The sequence below is a fragment of the Oncorhynchus keta genome, chromosome 2 (assembly GCF_023373465.1).
Source record: "Oncorhynchus keta strain PuntledgeMale-10-30-2019 chromosome 2, Oket_V2, whole genome shotgun sequence".
NCBI classification, from domain to species: domain Eukaryota; kingdom Metazoa; phylum Chordata; class Actinopteri; order Salmoniformes; family Salmonidae; genus Oncorhynchus; species Oncorhynchus keta.
Window position 1 is genome coordinate 74,963,775 of NC_068422.1, and position 20,440 is coordinate 74,984,214.

At 40.6% G+C, this 20,440-nt stretch overlaps 1 protein-coding gene and 1 long non-coding RNA gene across 2 annotated transcripts; one reads left to right on the forward strand and one right to left on the reverse strand.

Moving 5' to 3' along the window:
- Nucleotides 1-804: 804 nt before the first annotated feature.
- LOC118360175 (zinc transporter ZIP13-like) lies at nt 805-13,227 on the reverse strand. The gene is made up of 10 exons (XM_035739408.2): nt 13,070-13,227; nt 11,611-11,958; nt 10,415-10,528; nt 8,367-8,500; nt 5,582-5,704; nt 5,242-5,331; nt 4,331-4,381; nt 4,005-4,137; nt 3,535-3,634; nt 805-1,979 (listed from the first exon to the last, which is right to left on the reverse strand). The coding sequence occupies exons 2-10, from the start codon at nt 11,933-11,935 to the stop codon at nt 1,904-1,906; spliced, it is 1,146 nt and encodes a 381-aa protein (XP_035595301.1). The 5' UTR covers nt 11,936-11,958; nt 13,070-13,227; the 3' UTR covers nt 805-1,903.
- Nucleotides 13,228-13,396: 169 nt separating this feature from the next.
- On the forward strand, nt 13,397-19,822 carry LOC127912852 (uncharacterized). The gene is made up of 2 exons (XR_008083691.1): nt 13,397-14,778; nt 18,999-19,822. It is a non-coding gene; the product is annotated as an uncharacterized LOC127912852 (long non-coding RNA).
- The last annotated feature ends 618 nt before the right edge of the window (nt 19,823-20,440 follow it).

Sequence of the window (20,440 nt, forward strand, 5' to 3'; positions counted from 1 at the left end):
CCCTTTGAGCATGATGCAGTTAACACTTTGGATGGTGTATCATTATACCCAGTCACGACAAAGATTCAGGCGCCATTCCCAATTCAGTTGCATGAGAGGAAGGAAACCGCTCAGGGATTTCACCATGGGGCTATTAGCAATTTTAAAATAATGGAGGATGGAACAACATTGTACTTTAGTTCCTCCACAATACTGACAGACTGAAAAGACGACAAATATTTAAAAAACATGCATCCTGTTTGAGACAAGGCACTAAAGTAATACTGAAAATAATGTGGAAAAGAAATGAACTTTTTGTCCTGAATACAAAGCATTATGTTTGGGTCCAACACAACAGTGTAGCACTTCATATTCTCAACATGATTGCATCATGTTGTGTGCTTGTCATCAGCAAGGAATACGTTGTTTAGGTTAAAAATAAACTAAATAGAGCTAAGCACAGACAAAATCCTAGAAGAACTTGGTTCCGTCAGCTTCCCAACACTGGGAGAGAAATTCACCTTCCAGCAGGACAATTACCTTAAACACAAGGCCAAATATACACAAGTTGCTTACCAAGATGTCATTGAATGCTCCCAAGTGGCCTAGTAACTGAAAATCTATGTCAAGAATAGAAAATGGTTGTCTAGCAATGATCAACAACCACATTTAAAAAAAAAAAAAAAAATGGGCAACTATAGTACAATCCAGGTGTGCAAAGCTCTTAGACTTACCCAGAAAAGCAGCTGTAATCGCTGCCAAAGGTGTTTAACAGACTCAGGGGGTTGGATACTTAACTAATCAAGACAGTGATTTATTTTCCAATATTTTTAAAAATTATTTATTTAAAAAACTTTGACGTGAGTATTGTAGATTGCTTACTAAAAAAAAAAAAACATGTTTTCAATCCCACTTTGTAAAAAACATGGAAAAAGTCAAGGGGTGTGAATACTTTCTGAAAGCACTATATAGTCAAATCAAGACCACAAAAATATTTTGCATAATATTATTATAACATTTCTAAATCATATTTTCCTGAAATTAAGCTCTCATAATTAAGGAGTTTCAAATATATCTGTCTGACTGTCTCTTAACAAATTAGCATTGTATGCAATTGAAAAATACATGCTCTTTTTGCTTGAATATACATCAATGTAACAGATTAACCCTACAGAAAACGCAATGGTGCGTGATGGATGTCACAACAGAATTTGACAAAAACATTGCACCATGTTACTTTCTGAAATAATTCAATAAATACTAGGCAGTACAAGCAGATACAGAAACCAATAAGACACAATAAATATAAATTAGCCTGAAAGAGACAAATAGAAAGCAGCACATGAGCATACAATTTGAAGAATGTAAGGAAATGTGTACGCATTTTAGTATGGTAAAGCCATGTGAGACTAAGTTTGTACAGTATGCATGAGCTTCTCATATGTGTCTGATATGACCTGTTTGAGTATGTGCATGTGTGCAATAAAGACTGAGACTGAGTGTCTGCCCATTATAGTCTGATGCTCTCAGATAGTCCAGTCACTTCCATGAAAGCTTCAATAAGCTTTCTTTAACTCTCTTACGATTTCAAAATGTCTGTCTCTGTCTGGGTTTGGCACATTAGTGTCCACACAGACCGTAGTCGGAGATCAGCAGACAAGGTGAACACAGTTGGTCTCGAGTCCTGATAGAAAAAGCAGGTATCATGATTCAAGGTGCCGTTCTGATTGTCAGATCGCATCCATGTTGATAGGATCTTTTGGCACTAGGTGGAGTATAAAAAAAAAGTTCAATATAATAAAAAGGGCGACTGAATGCAATCTGAGGACTTAACTTTATAGAAATGGGGATTGCGTCCCAGACCAGTGAATGTTGCGGTGATGTTTTCAATTATATTTTGGTAATGCAGGCTTGTCTTTTGAGCTCAATCCACTACGGCAGACAAGACGGCCATGACGGCAATGCCACAGCACAGGAGCAGGATCTGCAACAGGGAGTGTCTGGAAAAAAACAAGATACATGTTTTTGCTTCAGTGCCTGCCCATTCATGTTCATATTAGCTTAACTTTTTATGGCTGCAGGGGCAGTATTGAGGAGCTTGGATGAAAAAGTTCCAATATCAAACAGCCTGCTCCTCAGTCATAGTTGCTAATATTTGCATTAGTATCGGAAAGAAAACACTGAAGTTTCTAAAACTGTTTGAATGATGTCTGCGAGTATAACACAACTCATATTGGCAGGCAAAATCCTGAGTTGAAATCAAAACAGGAAGTCAGAAATCTGAGCTTATATGTATTCAGAGTCCCCAATGAAATCCCATTGAGATATGAATTATGTTGCACTGCCTAGGGGTTCCACTAGATGTCAACCATCAATAGAAATTATAATGAGGCTTCTATGTTGTTGTGGGAGTGAATGAGAACAGAATATATCAGCTGTCCATCAAGCAGCCATTTTGTGATCCAACTTTTTCCTCATGGTAGTCACTTGCTTTCCATTGCTCATGAAGACAAGAAAGAATACTCCGGTTGGAGCTTTATTGAAGCTATATGTTAAAAACATCCTAATGATTGATTCTGTACTTAGTTTGAAATGTTTCTTCGACCGGTAATATCACTTTTTGTAGTCTGTCCGATATAACGCTGACCAGAATTAGCGTTTGGATATGTATACCAAACGCTCTAACAAAAGAAGGTATTTGGACATAAATAACAGACATTTTCGAACAAAAAAAGTTTATGGTGGACCTGGGATTCCTGGAGTGCCTTCTGATGTAGATAAAAGGTAAGGGAATATTTATCATGTAATTTCTTTTTTATTTTGACGCCATCTTTGCGGCTGTGGTGTTTTTAAATTGAGCGCCGTCTCAGATTATTGCATGCATTTCTTTTTCCGTAAAGTTTTAAAAAAATCTGACACAGCGGTTGCATTAAGGAGAGGTATATCTATAATTCCATGTGTATAACTATATCATCATCGACATTTATAATGAGTATTTCTGTTGAATGATGTGGCTATGCAAAATCACTTGATGTTTTTGGAACTAGTGAATCTAACATGCCAATGTAAACTCATTTGTTTTACATATTAACTTTATCAAACAAAACATGCATGTATTGTGTAACATGAAGTCCTATGAGTGCCATCTGATGAAGATAAAATTAATCACTAACCTTGAATTATCTTTATTTCTGGTTTTTGTGAATGCTATATTTTGCTGGAAAATAGCTGTGCTTATTGTGGTTTGGTGGAGACCTAACATAATCGTTTGTAGTGCTTTCACTGAAAAACCTATTTGACATCAGACACTTTGGTGGGATGAACAAGAAATAGATTTAAAATGTTAGACACATGTATGTTTTAGTAATTGTAATTATGAGATTTGTGGTTTGAATTTTGGCGCTCTCCATTTTCACTGGTAGTTAACATATCGATCCCGGTATCGGGATTGCAGCCATAACAGGTTTTAACACTTTTTCCCCCGCTGCATATTTAGTCTCTTAGTGGGTATTTGCATTGTGGTCAGTGGCTGTCCAGACTGACCAGTGTACATACCCGAGGCTGGTCTCCTCCAGTAGGTCAGGCACCACGTTGACCAGGGCTATGTACAGGAAGCCTCCCGAGGAGAATGGTAAGATCCATGCTGTTGCATTTTCTACACAGGATAAAGTGGAATGAAAGGTTTGGCTTAATAGTTAAACAAAGCTTTCCATGCTGCTTGGCTGCCAAAGCACTGAAGACTATGGTTCCTTGTTAGCCTATACCAAGGGTGTGGACAGTTCGACATGGGCAGGAGCTCACCGGAGCAGAATACCAGCACTTAATAGTCTACTGCTTTAGCTCCTGCACCGCTTATAGAATATTCAGTCAAAAGTATTGTGGATCTCTTGCACCTAAATATAAACAGTACCGGCACCCAAAATAAATACTGTTCCTTATTTCAGTCCAAGTCAAGCACCTGGTGTGGAGCTGTAGTTTCAGTGCTCTGTTGCTGTTTTGTATATGGAGGATGCTAGGTGGCTCACCTGTCCCTCTGGGAGACTGGGCACACAGGGCGAAACAGGCCCCCAGCACCCCTCCCAGGGCTGTGGATAGCTGCATGCGGGCGGCACTCCAGCGGTCAAACCCTGCACGCAGCAGGATGGCAAAGTCACCCACCTAGAGATGAGCAAACATCATGTAAGCAATGCGTCACAGAGCCCATTTATGTAATTTAAAAAAAAGATGGGGATATCAACTAGAACTGAATCAATTCATGACTCAAAAGACAGTCATAATTAGCTTTCATCGCATGAAGTATGTTACAAAAAAAATCAGTCACATCCCCTAAAAATAGCAAGTTTGAACTTACTTCATGGGGAATTTCATGGAGCAGGATGGCAAAGGTGGTGAGACACCCAACCTGTCAGGAAATACACATAACATGTATCTGATCAGGCTCTGCAAAATATATACGTACAAGACATGTTTCCGATCCTATACTACTCAAACTCTGATAACGACTCTTGTACTACATTACAGTGTGTATACATGTGTTTGTTTCATGCATCCAACTGGGCTTCTACTTTGATAAACACCATCATGCCTGCATATAGAAATATGAGTGCAGATGGAAACCAAAATAAGTGGGATGCCCATGTGTGTGAGCGATGTAGAGACATCTAGCTAGTTTACTTCCTCTCTGGCAAACTCTCCCTTTGGCTCATGCTGTTAGCCTTATGCCTCTCCAGCTGGACTTTCTCACCCACAACCGTGGGTAATGTAATCATTATCATACTTCAGAAAATAGCGAGGTAGAATTCAATGTCCTGACTCAATGTTCTGTAATAATGACAATACCGTACTTTGTATCAAAATCATAGAATTGTGTTGTTGAAACTAGTCTCTTAAGCAGGGGTGCAGTATCATGCTCATAGTGGACTGAGCTGAGAATGGTGAATGTTATGGCTAAGTGAGCGCTGATACAGCTATCTACAAGTCTGCCAAGGGGGCTGGGTCCTCTGCCAATCATGGGCATGAGCCTCAAATGCCAAAACAACCACCTTTCATAACATACTGTAGTCTGTAATAAGTCTGCTCTAAGTTGAAGTATTGTATGCATTGTTCATGACCACGGTGCATTTTGTTGAAATGCTTGCATTGAAATTAGTAACTGCTATTAGGTTTAATTAGCATTTATTAAAAACCCACACATGGGGACTATTTAGTATATAGCACCTGGACAGACTTCATTGCAGATATTTGTGCTGCAGACTAACTCACCTTCCTGCTGACCAGGAAGCTCCCTGCCACAGCCAGGCCATGGGTGAAGTTGTCAATGCAGTTAGCCAGCAGGTTCAGGTACCCGCTTGTCTGCCAGATAGAGACACAGAACCAAGTCTATACAGGATCCCACAGCTGACTCACACTGAAGTTATATACACAAAGCAAAAGGGGTTACTTAGTACAAAGGATTTCAGTTTGGTGGCTCTGGGGATTTCATTTTAGTGGCTCTTAAGCAAATGGACATTTCCAGATTGTTCTCCCTTTTGTCATTTACATATGGCTTGTTAAAATTAACAATATCCCGTCAGGCAAACTTTACCCATTTGATCCAACGTACCTTTATTTTCTTTGGCACTTGCTGCAAGCTGCTTTTTGTCTTGCAGGGCGAGCTCCACGTATCAGAATGGTGCCCATTGATGTGGGACAACGCCTCACTACTGGAGTCTGAGCTATGAGAGGTCTGCGGAGAAGGGGTGACAAAAAAAAAAAAAACGGTATTAGCCCAAACAGGAAATTCTAAAGCATGCAAAGGTTTACATATTACACTACACCTATACATTCAATTGAGTCAACCTACAGTACTGTGTTTCTTCTATGTCAACCATAGCTTCTCTCCTCCAACCACGGACTGCACATTACAGCCTAAAATTCCTGTCGCAGTCATCACATCTTCCACTGAATTTGCGTGCTTTTAACAAAAAACTAATTCATTCTACCCCAGGCCATTCTCCTTTCCAGAGCAGGGCTGACTTCCTGGTCCCTTCGTTTAGAGCCATTTACAGGACAGCGGCATTTAATAGTCAAATTAAATGAGGCAAATAGCCTGCTGTATTCTAAATGTGGCTGGGAAATGTTACATATCTTCTCAAATAGCAATCTGTCCCCTAATGTGTGAGTGGGCTGGGTAATTCATTAGAGTGGGAGTTTGACACCAAGTGAGATCGTGATTCATGACCTATGTCTCTGAATTGAATAGTAACGGCATCTTGATACCAACATCGAAACATGCTTGATAAGACTCCATTTGTGGAATGAGCACTGATCTACCCCAAATCTCACTATCCACCCCTGAACACACTCCTCTGGCCTCTCTGAAGTAGATGTAGCAGCTGCTTCCTCCCCATCTCTATAAATAGCTACAATGAATGAGACCAGACATGGATGCCAATCTTCCTCCTCCTGAGCAAAAGAGAAGGAAGAGGAAAGTGGTACACAACTTTTGCGAGATGTATGGGGCACAAGGGTAAGAAACAAATACCTGCAATTAAATTAAGGATTATCTTTTGAATAACAGAACATTTTAGCATATGGGATCACAAATGCAGTATGATTTAAAGTGCTGGTTTTCACCCTTAGCTCTAACTTGCTGATGAAAAGGTGACTATATCAGTGAAATAAGATGGATAAAAAGTTACCCTACAGACATTAAGGCCTTCAAAATCCTGCAGTTGTGTACCTCTGTTTTACATATGCCACAAGAAGCTCTCCCATTTCTACAGAGCAGAGAACATCTCAACTCACTCAATGCACCACCAAAAATCACTCCATACCACAAAACATCAAAAGAATCCCGAAGCTAATACTCTGCACTAATACCCACTCCAAATCCCATATGAAAAAGGGTCTCACTGGTATTAGAGAAATGGAGGGGAGATAGAATACAGCTTTGATCCCAAGCGTGTCTAGCAGATCGACTCAGGGCTATGGCACAATGGGTCCCTGCTTGTGGAGGTAGGGGATCGATCAGTAACCATGTTTCAATCCAGATTAAAGTTAGAGTGAAAAAAAAAAATCACGACAGCTGGGATGGAAAAAGTGTCGATACAATTTCATAATTGTCAACAGACAATTTGCTTGTTCGACATGGTGGGATCTTTGTGTCTGAAATTAATTATGCGACAAATTGGTGGAAACTATTCATTGCGCAATTTGATAGTATTACCATCATGTCGAGGTAAATTTGAAGTCAAGTCGATGCTATGATGTGTGGTCCTAACTTGAAAAAGCTTGCCCAGTTTATTAGGCTTCAGATGAAAGAAGTTATGATGAACTTCACAGGGTGGAGCACAGTCATGAGCTTGATGCTCCTTTCCAATAAATATTGAGGATCTTATTATGTATGCTAGTGACATGATTTGTGCTTAGCTGGCAATTAAGAAATAAAAATTCTTATCCATCCAATCCTATAACCTAACCTGTCCACTTTATCAGCAAGCTGTTTTCTATAGAGAATATGCCAAAACTTGATTGGGCACGTTTGCCATTTATCGCAAGAGTTTGTGTCAAAAACCAAATCGATAGAAAATGCAATGGAAACACATTGACCTTATGTTTTTTAGTCGGTACATGACTAACTTTAGCACCAAGTGGTTTCTATGTACACTGCATCACAGCCTTTTTATCCACAACACACCCATTTGATAGAAACAAACCTCTGGTGGGAAAATGGGCATATATTTTTTAAATGCATATTTTATAATATTCATTCAAATCTGTAGAAAATTGGATTAGTTTGACTCAGATTTCTTATTTTCCATTTGGACTCCAACTCCACTTATAAAGTTATAAATAAGACAATTCTGGGAGATTCCCATTCAGGACATAATGTGTCATCACAGCACTGTTTAATCACTACCTTAAAGCGGCTTAAATTCAGAAGTTGATTGTTGAAGTCAAAATGCTAATGATTAATCACTGAAGAGTGGAATAAAAACTGATTGTGGTTTCTTCAGCTACAACACTATCAATCAAGATGATCTAATGTGCCTTGTTTAAGTCAGAGTTATCCACTGAAGACCGGCTTAGATCAAACAGAAAGCCCTAGATAGAGCCAACTGATCCACTAGCCACCCCACCGCGTGGAAGAGCAGTGTCACTGTGGTTCCAGTGAAGGGATTAAAGAGCACTGGTGCACTGGACACAACTAAATCAATATGTGAGGGTTCCAGCATATGAGATGAGGTGTGTAATTAGATGCATGACCTTAACCTTCTTTGGAAAGACCTGCTCACTATTTCTTTAAATAATTTGGGGCTATTAAAGAGTTGTATCCGGTGCATTGACTCGACTCTGTTGCACTTCTCATGTAGACATGGACAATAAAACAGCATTTAACTACTCACAGGGACATGCTGGCTGTTACCAATGGAGTCCTCCTGACTGTTCTCGTCTGGGAACATCTTCTCCAGGAGAAGGAAAGACAGCATGCCCATGATAACCCACAGGCCCTGGGTCCTGTAGTGGAGCTGGCTCTCGTCTGAACACAGGGAGGATGGAAGAGACAGTGTGAGATAGGCTCCATTTTAACAAGGATGACAAACAAATTGGAAAACTTTCTCTAGGATTGTATGGAGACCCCCTTTCACATGGATCAGTGGAATGCAGGCATGGCTTAGGGTTGCTCATCACCACTGAGGACTTCATAGAAGTCAGCAAAGCATGTGAATGTTCCAAAATGTTGCGTCCTTCTGAACGCATCCCTTGTAATCCTAAATTAAAAACAAAAAAGACACTGAACAAAAATATAACACAACACGTAGTGTTGGTCACATGTTTTATGAGCTGAAATAAAAGACCCCAGAAATGTTCCATATGCACAAAAATGGTATTTCTCTAATGTTGTGCACAAATTAGTTTACATCCCTGTTAGTGAGCATTTCCCCTTTGCCAAAATAATCCATCCATCTGATAGGTGTAGCATCTCAAAAAGCTGATTAAAACAGCATGATCCTTACACTGGTGCACCTTGAGCTGGGGACAATAAAAGGCCACTAAAAATCTGCAGTTTTGTCATAACCATGCCACAGATGTCTCTAGTTGAGGGAGCACGCAATTGGCATGCTGACTGCAGGAAAGTCCAGCAGAATTGTTGCCAGAGATTTGAATGCTAATCTCTACCATAAGCCACCCGCAACAACGTTTTCGAGAATTAGGCAGTATGTCCAACCAATCTCACAACTGCAGATCCCGTGTAACCACGCCAGCCCTGGACCCTCACACCCGGCCTCTTCACCTGCGGGATCGTCTGAGACCAGGCAACAGACTAAATTGTGGTTTTGCACAACTGTAGAATTTCTACAGAAACCGTCTCAGGGAAGCTCATCTGCATGCTCGTCGTCCTCACAAAGGTCTTGACCCGAGTGCAGTTCGGCGTCATAACCAACTTCAATGGGCAAATGCTCACCTTCAGTGCCCCATGGTAGCATTGGGTTTTGGTATGGGCAGGGATAAACTACAGACTAAAACAACTGCATTTTAATCAATGGCCATTTAAATGCACAGAGATGCTGTGAAGAGATCCTGAGGCCCATTATCGTGCCCTTCATCAGCTGTCATCACCTCACGTTTCGGCATGATAATGCACGGCCCCATGCTGCAATGATCTGTAAACGATTCCTGGAAGCTGAAAACGTCCCTGTTCTTCCATGGCCAGCCAATATCCAGTAACTTCGCACAGACATTGAAGAGCAGTGTGACAACATTCCATAGGCCACAAGCAACAGCCTGATGTGAAGGAGATGTGTCAATCTGTATGAGGCAAATGGTGGGCACACCAGATACTAACTGGTTTTCTGACTCATTCCTGCAACTTTTTTTTAAGTTAGCTGTGACCAATAACTGCATATCTGTATTCCCAGGCATGTGAAATCCATATTTGTTTATTTTATTTAACCTTTAATTAGGGCCTAATAATTATTTCAGTGGACTGATTTCCATATATGAACTGTAACTCAGTATAATCTTTGAAAGTGTTGCCTTTATATTTTTGTTCAGTGTATATGTTTGCACTAAAACTGCTTTGAAGAGTCATTGTAAAATGCTATATTTGACAAATCGTTAATACTGAAGAGAATATCTGCACTTCCAATGTTAACTTATTAGAAAAAATAAATGTAGTATACTGGGAATGTTAGCGGTCATTCCCTCTGTCAGTTTGAAAAGTGTCAATCAATTGTTTTCGCAAACAGACCATCTTTACAATATTGCTGACATGTCAGATAAGTGATATGCAAGCCTTAGGACACAGGCATTCCACTGGTCTGTGTGAAGGGCCAGAAGAGGTATACTGGTGGGGGGAAATAAGCACAGGTAATTTGAATAGGGATGTCTCCAGGAGGGATAAAGGGTATAGAAAGAACAGGAGGGTGCCTGAGAGAGAAAGTTGACCCACCTGGGCTGCAGGAGTGGGAATGTGCCCAAGCCTCCGGGAGCAAGTGGAGGAACACGTCACCCAAGAGACCACCAATGGCAAAGCTCAGAAGCTGCTTTAGCTTCCGACAGCCAGCTGGAAACACACGGAGAGTAACAAGAGAGAAAGAGATGGCAATTATGAAAAGTGTAGTTGAGGTAGGCTGTATCATCCATGATATACAAAAATGCTGGTTCTTCCCTGTTTGAGCTAAAACATTTACAGGCTTCATTTAAATAAATCTGCAAAATAAGTGTTTCTATTTCTAGCTTTACAATTAAGAGCCATTACATGTTTGTCTATTTAAACATTTTTGTCTTTGCATGAAGTATGACTATGACAATTAAATAAATAGGCCTACTGGGTCATTTCTCAATTTATGGGCTCGATTTTTTTTAAATGTCTGAATGAACAGCTTCAGAGGATGCAACTGCCATTGCTATTGTATTACAATATGGCATTAGTGATCAGACTTTCTCCTTACCAATACTAATAAGTACAAAGGACCAGGACAAGCAAAGCCAGTGGCCTTCAGTGTTAATTGTGTTTTCTGAGAGGTGTTGAAATGCAATACATAGTGGCCTGGTTTCTCTTCTTTGAGAGTGAAGAATACAGCATGGAAATGAGGACACACCCAATTCAGTACCATTCACATTGACACATTTATCCATTATCAAACAAGGCTTATGTCAGTGATACCTTTAGAATTACTTTCTCTGGTCATTTTTTTTTTTAAACAAACTGCAGGATTTGTGTGAGCTAAAAGCATAATCCCAATGGTGCAAAGGAATCATTGACATTTGACCAAAATGTTACAGTTTAACACTTTATGCACATAAATAGTACTGGTATCTCACATGGTCAAATACTCAAGGCAACAACAAAAATCAGCAACGCAGCTTTGGAGGTAGTGACTGTGGCCTCTATATATTCTACTTGAAGGGTGTGTTTAAAAGGGTATGGTCAGGCAGAGTTCAGAAGCACATTGTTCAGCTCGTAAGCAGCAGTTTCCTCAGAGAAAAATAGAGGTGCCATTGCTCCACATTTAAATGGCTCTTCAGAAAAAAACAGTGCAGAACTGTATTTTATGATTAAAAATTATGCCCAGTTCACAAGGGCCCCTTGATGATGTGAGGCATTTGCCTCTTCTGCTTAATGGTAAGTCAGTCACAACTTACCCGCTGTCTCGAGGGCCGCTCCTGCCTCAATAGGAATAACAAGAAGGGGGAAAATTCCAGTGAGGCCTACAGCAACAGACCCAACCAAAGAGCAGAGCCAGACATCAGCACGTTCACTTGCAAAGAAGTCAGCTAAGGCCTGGAAGCCTAGGAACTCATCTGGAAGCCCTGGGCCTGATCCAGCAGCTGTGGCTGTGGCATGAGCCATGGCTGCCTGGGACATCATCTTCCCACTGGACGCCCCTCTGGAGGAGATGACCAGCAGGGCAGCACCAGTGAACAGTGCAGCCAACGCCCAGCTGGGCCTACCACCTCCTGATTTCATCCGTCCCTCGTTCCAGAGAGCACCTGCAACCAACAAGGACAATGTTGCAAGATGGAGAAGTCATCATATAACGTAGAGGCCTACATGCATTCTTAACTCAACATAGATGCTTTCTCAAATAAATTGAATGCACATTCACTGCCAAACAGTTTGTATAGACATTTTTGGCTGAGGTTGCGATATTGTGTGTGACCAGTGATGACTAAAAATAGACAGGACAAAATAAATCCCTTGGTAGGGTAGTCATTCCACCAAAACAGATGGAAAAAGTGCTCCATGAGCAACTGCTTAGGTCTGCTAATGTCTAAGAAAACGTGTCTAAGAGGACCTATTACACAGCATCATGACTTGAACTAAACCACATACCTATGGTTGACGTTTAATTCAGAAAAGTATTATTATATTAACTTTACATGGTTGTGTGTGATAATGCCCGCGAGCCCCTTGGCCTGCGGTACCCCATCTACACGTCAGCGCGCCTGCGTCGCATTTTGAATGTGTTCATCAGAGCGCTGTTCACGGTCGACGAAAATCACAAATATAAGGGTGAAAGACAACACTAAAAAGTGTGAGGCCATGTGAAGAATTCGCAAACATGGCTTGCAGGAACGAGTAAAATGCTGTTTACGTCAACGATAGATATGGGATGCTGTTGTGTGATGCCAGACAGCTCGCGCAGTAAAAGTTGAGACGACATAGCACAAGCGAGTGTTGCACACGTTCCGGAAAGGCCCACACATTAACATTTTGACTAATCGTAACAAGTTGTGGGCCAGCTAACGTTAATTACAATGTAACACATCTCACTCACTGTAGCAACAGCTGTATCTGTTACGTTAGATATGCATCGCATGGATTTATTTAACTAACTAGGTGACTTTTGTTTTTACTTAATAAAAGGTTACTGTTTATTTGGCAACCAGTTGCTATTTAATTCCCTCTGCTACTTGGAAAGTTCTGGTCGTGACGCCCAAATGGCTGTCTATAAACAAACTCAGCGAGCACGCTTAACTAGCCAAGCCTAACGTTAGCATTTCAAACCTTAAGTTGAAGTCAGTTAGTTTCGATTGCTAAAATCACGCAGTCAACTTATAAGAAAAAGTTAATAAGTAATGTGATATTAATATATTTTACCCTGTTGTGATTCCTGAAGTTCTTCCACCAGTGTGTCCCTGCCATCCAGCTCAGTGAGGTAGGCTAGCGCTGCTGTTCCACTCTCCAGCTGATTCTGCAGCTAACTTTCCTGCCACGGCTTCCCCTTTTCCAGAGGAGCCACGTCACCGGAAGTGTATTTTTATTCCTGACAGGAGGGATGACAAAATGTAGTTTAGGCACTTATGTTCGCGATGTAGGTTTCTGGGGTCTATTCATTACGGAAACGGTTTACCGTTTAAGAACCAAACAGAGCAAACGGAGAGCACCTACCTGGATTTGTCCAATATAAACTCCTTTGCGTTTTCCGTTTAGAGTGAACGGTTGCTGTTGCCAAACGCTTTGCAACAGAATCGGTGTAATGGCTACACCCCAGGTTTGACATTAGCCTGTAGTGCTGTAGGCTTATGTCCAGTAATAATGCTTCTGTTTCATGTGAATGTTTGTATCAGTCATGTATCTTAAATACAGTTGTGGAAAGAGTACTTAAATGACATTTCACTATAGTAGAAGTAAAATGAATGACTTGAAAAATACTCCAAAAAAGTATAAGTACTCAGTGACAGTAACGAGAGTATATTTGTAATTAGTTACTTTACACCTTACACCAAATAGTAAGTAGCCTATAAGGTCACCGCAATAGAAAATCGAAAGATTTATATTTGTATTTATTTATGTTATTTAACTAGGCAAGTCAGTTAAGAACAAATTATTTTTTACAATGACGGCCTACCCCAGCCAAACCCAGACGACGTTGGGCCAATTGTGCGCGCCCTATGGGACTCCCAATCAAGGCCTGATGTGATACAGCCTGGATTTGAACCAGGGACTGTAGTGACACCTCTTGCACTGAGATGCAGTGTCTTAGACCGCAGCACTACTCTTTTATTATATTATATGGTGAAAAATGAAATGTCATTAAACATTCTTTTAGGGGGTAGATAATTCCACCAGGGCAATAACACGTTAATGTTGATTAAGAAATCATAGTGAACATGATTATACATCCATATTGTGCTTTCAAAATCGGAGAGCTTATTTAAATGCAGCCAAATGGGACAGAAACTGTGCCTTCAGGGCAAAAAGGCACCCTCTGTGCCAAAAAGTTTTCAAGGCTTGTGTTGTTTTATTCACACTGTACCAGTGACCTGGAAGGTGATGGATGGTGAAGTAAATATTGGGGACCCAGGCATTATGATTCATGATGCAGTTAACGCCATGATCTATGGAATACAAATTGACTCCTGACAAAAATGTCATGCGGCCTACACTGTATCATCATGCCTTTCTAGTTCGACCAGCAGATGATGCATTTGACAGTTACAGTACAGAAGTTTCTAGATATTCTAAGGTACGGCACTCAGTAATCTCGTCCACCAGACGGCTCTCTCTCTCTCTCTCTCTTGAGCCTGGGAATGAGGGTGAATTTCCATAAATACTCTGTTGATTCAGAAGATTTCCTCTGTAATGATAACTCTTCCGTAAGATTATTTGTGAGATCCATACTGATTGACACACCAATAGAAGTGTGTGTGCGTGCATGTGTATGTGCGCCCACACGTTTGTGTGTGATTCTGCGCCTCTCTTCTTTGACCAATAGGTGCTGCTGTGAACCTGACTCTGGTCACTCCAGAGAAGGCCGCCAAACTAACTGCCAATGACTTCTTTAGACAGCACCTGTCCAAGGATGGGTGAGTAGTGCTCAGAGACCTCTTTCAAATACCTGCCTGAGTGTGTGATTAGAATAAAACATTGTATCAAGAAAAAGTATGACATTAATCTATAACACTGTTTCTACTCTTTTATTCTATATATTTTAAATGATGCAGACACATTTTTTAAGGGGGTAGATTAGCTTTAATATTGCAGATAGATTGTAGCTTCCATCAATGTAATTGTCTGCATCATTTCCAATTCCCCATATTTTGGGGGTAAATATAATGTATATTAAAAATTCTTACATGTCTTAATTTATTTCCAAAATTAACAAATAATATGCGTAATAATGTTGTCAGTTCATATGAAGGATTTTTACCTATAACCAGGCGTGAAATTACAAACATTTCATTTTTGGCAAGTAATTATTATTTTGGCAAACAATTATTGTGATTCCTCCTGTATTGTCCCTAACATTATTGCCCCATAGCAACAGATGTGGGACACACACACACACAGACACACACACACACACACACACACACACACACACACACACACACACACACACACACACACACACACACACACACACACACACACACACACACACACACACACACACACACACACACACACACACACACACACACACTCCCTACCCTTCCCCCACAAACATCCCTGAGCCCAACTCAAGAGAGACTTGATATGCGAATGCATATACAGTTGAAGTCGGAAGTTTACATACACTTAGGTTGGAGTCATTAAAACTTATTTTTCAACCACTCCACAAATTTCTTGTTAACAAACTATAGTTTTGGAAAGTCGGTTAGGACATCTACTTTGTGCATGACACAAGTCATTTTTCCAACAATTGTTAACAGACAGATTATTTCACTTATAATTCACTGTATCACAATTCCAGTGGGTCAGAAGATTACATACACTAAATTGACTGTGCCTTTAAACAGCTTGGAAAATTCAAGAAAATGATGTAATGACTTTAGAAGCTTCTGATAGGCTAATTTACATAATTTCAGTCAATTGTAGGTGTACCTGTGGATGTATTTCAAGGCCTACCTTCAAACTCATTGCCTCTTTGCTTGACATCATGGGAAAATCAAAATAAATCAGCCAAGACCTCAGAAAATATATTGTAGACCTCCACAAGTCTGGTTCATCCTTGGGAGCAATTTACAAAAGCCTGAAGTTACCACGTTAATCTGTACAAACAGTAGTACGCAAGTATAAACACCATGGGACCACGCAGCTTGTAATACCGCTCAGGAAGGAGACACGTTCTGTCTCCTAGAGTTGAATGTACTTTGGTGCGAAAAGTGCAAATCAATCCCAGAACAACTGCAAATTACCTTGTGAAGATGCTGGAGGAAACGGGTACAAAAGTATCTCCATCCACAGTAAAACAAGTCCTATATCGACATAACCTGAAAGGCCGTTCAGCAAGGAAGAAGCCACTGCTCCAAAAACCGCCATAAAAATCCCAGACTAGGGTTTGCAACTGCACATGGGGACAATGATTGCACTTTTTGGAGAAATGTCCTCTGGTCTGATGAAACAAAAATACAACTGTTTAGCCACAATGACCATGCTTATGTTTGGAGGAAAAAGGGGATGCTTGCAAGCCGAAGAACACCATCCCAACCGTGAAGCACAGGAGTGGCAGCATCATGTTGTGGGGGTGCTTTGTTGCAGGAGGGACTGGTGCACTTCACAAAATAGTTGGCGTCATGAGGTAGGAAAATTATGTGGATATATTGAAGCAACATCTCAAGACATCAATCAGGAAGTTAAAGCTTGGTTGCAAATGGGTCTTCCAAGTGGACAATGACCCCAAGCATACTTCCAAAGTTGTGGCAAAATGGCTTAAGGACAACACAGTCAAGGTATTGGAGTGGCCATCACAAAGCCCTGACCTCAACCCTATAGACAATTTGTGGGGAGAACTGAAAAAGCTTGTGCGAGCAATGAGACCTACAAACCTGTGTCCGTTACACCAGCTCTGTCAGGAGGAATGGGCCAAAATTCACCCAACTTATTGTGGGAAGCTTGTGGACGGCTACACAAAACGTTTGACCAAAGTTAAACAATTTAAAGGCAATGCTACCAAATACTAATTGAGTGTAAACTTCCGACCCACTGGAAATGCGATGCAAGAAATAAAAGCTGAAATAAATCATTCTCTCGACTATTATTCTGACATTTCACACTCTTAAAATAAAGTGGTGATCCTAACTGACCTAAAACAGGGAATTTTTACTAGGATTAAATGTCAGGAATTGTGAAAAATTGAGTTTAAATGTATTTGGCTAAGGTATTTGTTAACTTCCAACTTCAACTGTACAATTGTAGCTGTTTGAGAAGGCATGCAAATTGAGCAACAATGGGGAGAATGATTAACCAATATAAAGTCCTAATTGATGGCGTTCAGATACACCCCCCTACCCTGAAACACACACACACTGGTCCCCTGTTCAGAATATTTTCCAATTTGTCCCACAGGGGCCACAATAATTAGCTCCTTCTCTGATTGTTCAAGTGTGATCCCCTCCCCATGGGTTACTGCAGCTAATGTTGCCAGCACTGACACTACCTGGGTGGGGGCACCCCAGCATAATCCCTACCGACTAGGTACAAGGTCATCAAGGTTCTCATTAGCAGCTTTGAGAAATTCCTTGTATATTATGCTCAGCCATCCGGGGGCTTTGGCTTTATTGGACCAATCCTGCAATGCAGGCTCAGATACTTGAGGGGGCAGTGCTGCTTTAGTGGGTCACTGACCACCTTTGTTTTTCTGTCTTGGCTGCATATAGGCTACTTTCAGTACGCCTTTAAAACAGATAAGGATTTCTCCTTAGTGTGTGGGTCGCTCAGGTGGGTGTCTAGGGTACAGGGTTGGGGACCGTTCCATCATGATCAGTCAATATTTATCATCTATTTTCAAATGTATATCCCATATTTGCACAATTGAAAGCTCTCTCTGTCACAACTCCTGCTTGCAGACACGTATGGGCTCTGGCATTTCCAACTTTTCCAAACAAAAAAACACACACCCCACCTTCCACCACAATACACCGTACATACCCACATACTGTGCCTTCTATGTCCTCTGTTTGCTGTGTTTTTATCCCTACCATCTTCAAAGGAAATGTTTTTGTGCAACACAAAGGACACACGAGGGCCTTGAGAACACATGCAGATTGTTTGTGAGAGGTTAAGATAAAAGAAAACATGAATAATGTTCGCACTATGAGTCATCCCTGGCTGACTTGAGCAATGCATATAGAAACAGGAACTTATGGCTGGTGGGACAAGGGTACATGAAGCAGAGTTTAATGGAAAAACATAGTGTGCACACACGTGCGTGCGTGTGTGCGTGCTTGTCAATCGGCCATGTGATTTAACTTTATCTTCTATCCAAGCCTTGTCTGATGGTTGGATCTTGTAAAGCCGAGTGCATTGGGGAAAATGAGGAATCGGGAATAAGAAGTGAGAAATCTGGATGTCCCCTTGCACGCCTGTCAGGGGCGGCTCCATGACATTGTGAAAGAGATGACGGCCAACGAAACTGCTGGTGACAGTCAGGCAGTAAAACAGGGTCAGGGTCCTCTCTGCGGCCTGTCTATTCTGGCCTTGCCCTCAAAACCATAATTTTCTTGACAGTTGCTCTCTTTTTTTGAGAATGTTTTTTTGGGATCTGATATTCTGATTATCCTCCGACATATGCATACAACCAGTTATTTATTTTCTTGGTAGACAGTAGACAAAACAAATAACTACGACTTACATTTGGATAACCCACTCCCGTTGCAGTGTGTCCACTCCGTTCTATTATAAACAACTCTCTGATATACATCCAAATCAATAAGGGCCCTTGGTGTTCAGTTCATCATATGGTAATCTAATGGATTCTATGGCATACTACTGGATTGCACCTGCAGTATAAGGCCTGGAAGGAGCAAGTGGCTCCACAGAGTGAGCAGAAATCAGATCACAGACGACTACATCGACCACTACCTCTAATCAAGCTTTGCTTTGTGGCAAGCTGTTTAGTTACCATCTGGTTTAAGGAAGAAGGAGAAGAAGAAGAAAATCTTTTGAGTTCCATCTTAAATTGCTAAAATTAAGGAAGTTTTTAGTTCCCTAGTTAATTCAGTGAGTTATAGAAATCTCAGATTTCTTGCCCTCTGTGGCAATTTGCTTTAACCGACTGAATGAGATTCTCCTGCATTCACAGAGAGAGTACTACTATCCATGCTGCTCCTGGAAGACTTAGTGACGGTAAGAGTGAGGCTGGCTGGACTGAGAGAGACAGGAGGCGTTTCTTCCCATGAGCATCCTTTGATACAGATTGTAATGTTATGAAATATGTTTTTCTGCTGGTTTCAGCTCAGAGATATATCTGTATAACTAGTGTTGGTATTCTTGCTACTTTTTATTGAATGAAGGAAAAAGTTGATGTAATGACAGAGGCAATTTGGCCTTTGTAGATCACTGGGTTACAGTTGTTTGCATTTTATCCTTATCCATTATTTGATTTGATAGTCTTGCATAATAAGTTGTTAAATAATAAATGCTAATTTACCCTTGTTGATCATTAATAGTATATTTTATCTTTGACTGAGAGTCAATGGGTTACATCAAGAGTAAAAATGGACCTTTAAACATTATCTTTAGCTAACATCTAGGCAGTAGACCTATGGTCATCACTGGCAGATAATACTTTGTGTCCACATTTGTCTTCATCTGTTTCTTCTAAATGTAATTACTTGGTTTAGAATATGTTGTTATCACTTCAAAACTAATAACAGTACTCTTTAAATAATAACTAGAATGAAGAATGTTTGGTAACACTATTTGGATAGTCCATCTGTAGATGCTCTACAGACACTATCAGTTACATTTCAACTAACTATCTACTAACCTTAGCTCTAAACCTAACCATTATCCTAACCCTTATTCTGAACCTAACCCTAACCATGACCTTAGCAAGAAGTTGCTTATCAACCTAGTGAGTTGGAAAATCCGGACTATCCAAATAAAGTGTGAGCGAAAGTTTTACTGGGCTATAACATGTTTCCAACTATTCAAGCTAAATTACTCTAGTTGTTCAAGAGAGTTTGTCAGAGGATGATTACGTAATTTATGTCAAAACCAGCACAGTGTGGACATTGATCTGGAGAAATTTTGGTCAAACAGAATAGATAGACGGAGTGCAACATTTCCTGTTGCGACGGTCTATGTATCCTGTTTTCCACAGTCAGTGGTCTTGCATGTCATCCCCTTGTGAGAGGGTCTGTGGGTAGTTCTCGTGACCCGAAAGTGTGAAGCCACAGAGGTCTGGTAGAGGCTCTCTGTCTGTCCGAATTAAACTGACAGATTATGACATATAAGTAATCAAAGGTATCAGTTAAAGCCAGATATAGTCCTGACTAGAAATGTAGGCCTACATTGTGACTATTTTGCAATCCTTAAGAATACTTTTGCCACTATTATACAGTTGAAGTCGGAAAATTACATACATCTTAGCCAAATACATTTAAACTCAGTTTTTCATAATTCCTGACATTTAATCCTAGTAAAAATTCCCTGTTTTAGGTCCGTTAGGATCGAATTAAAGTTTATTTGTCACGCACGCCGAATACAACAGGTGAAATGCTTACTTACAGGCTCTAACCA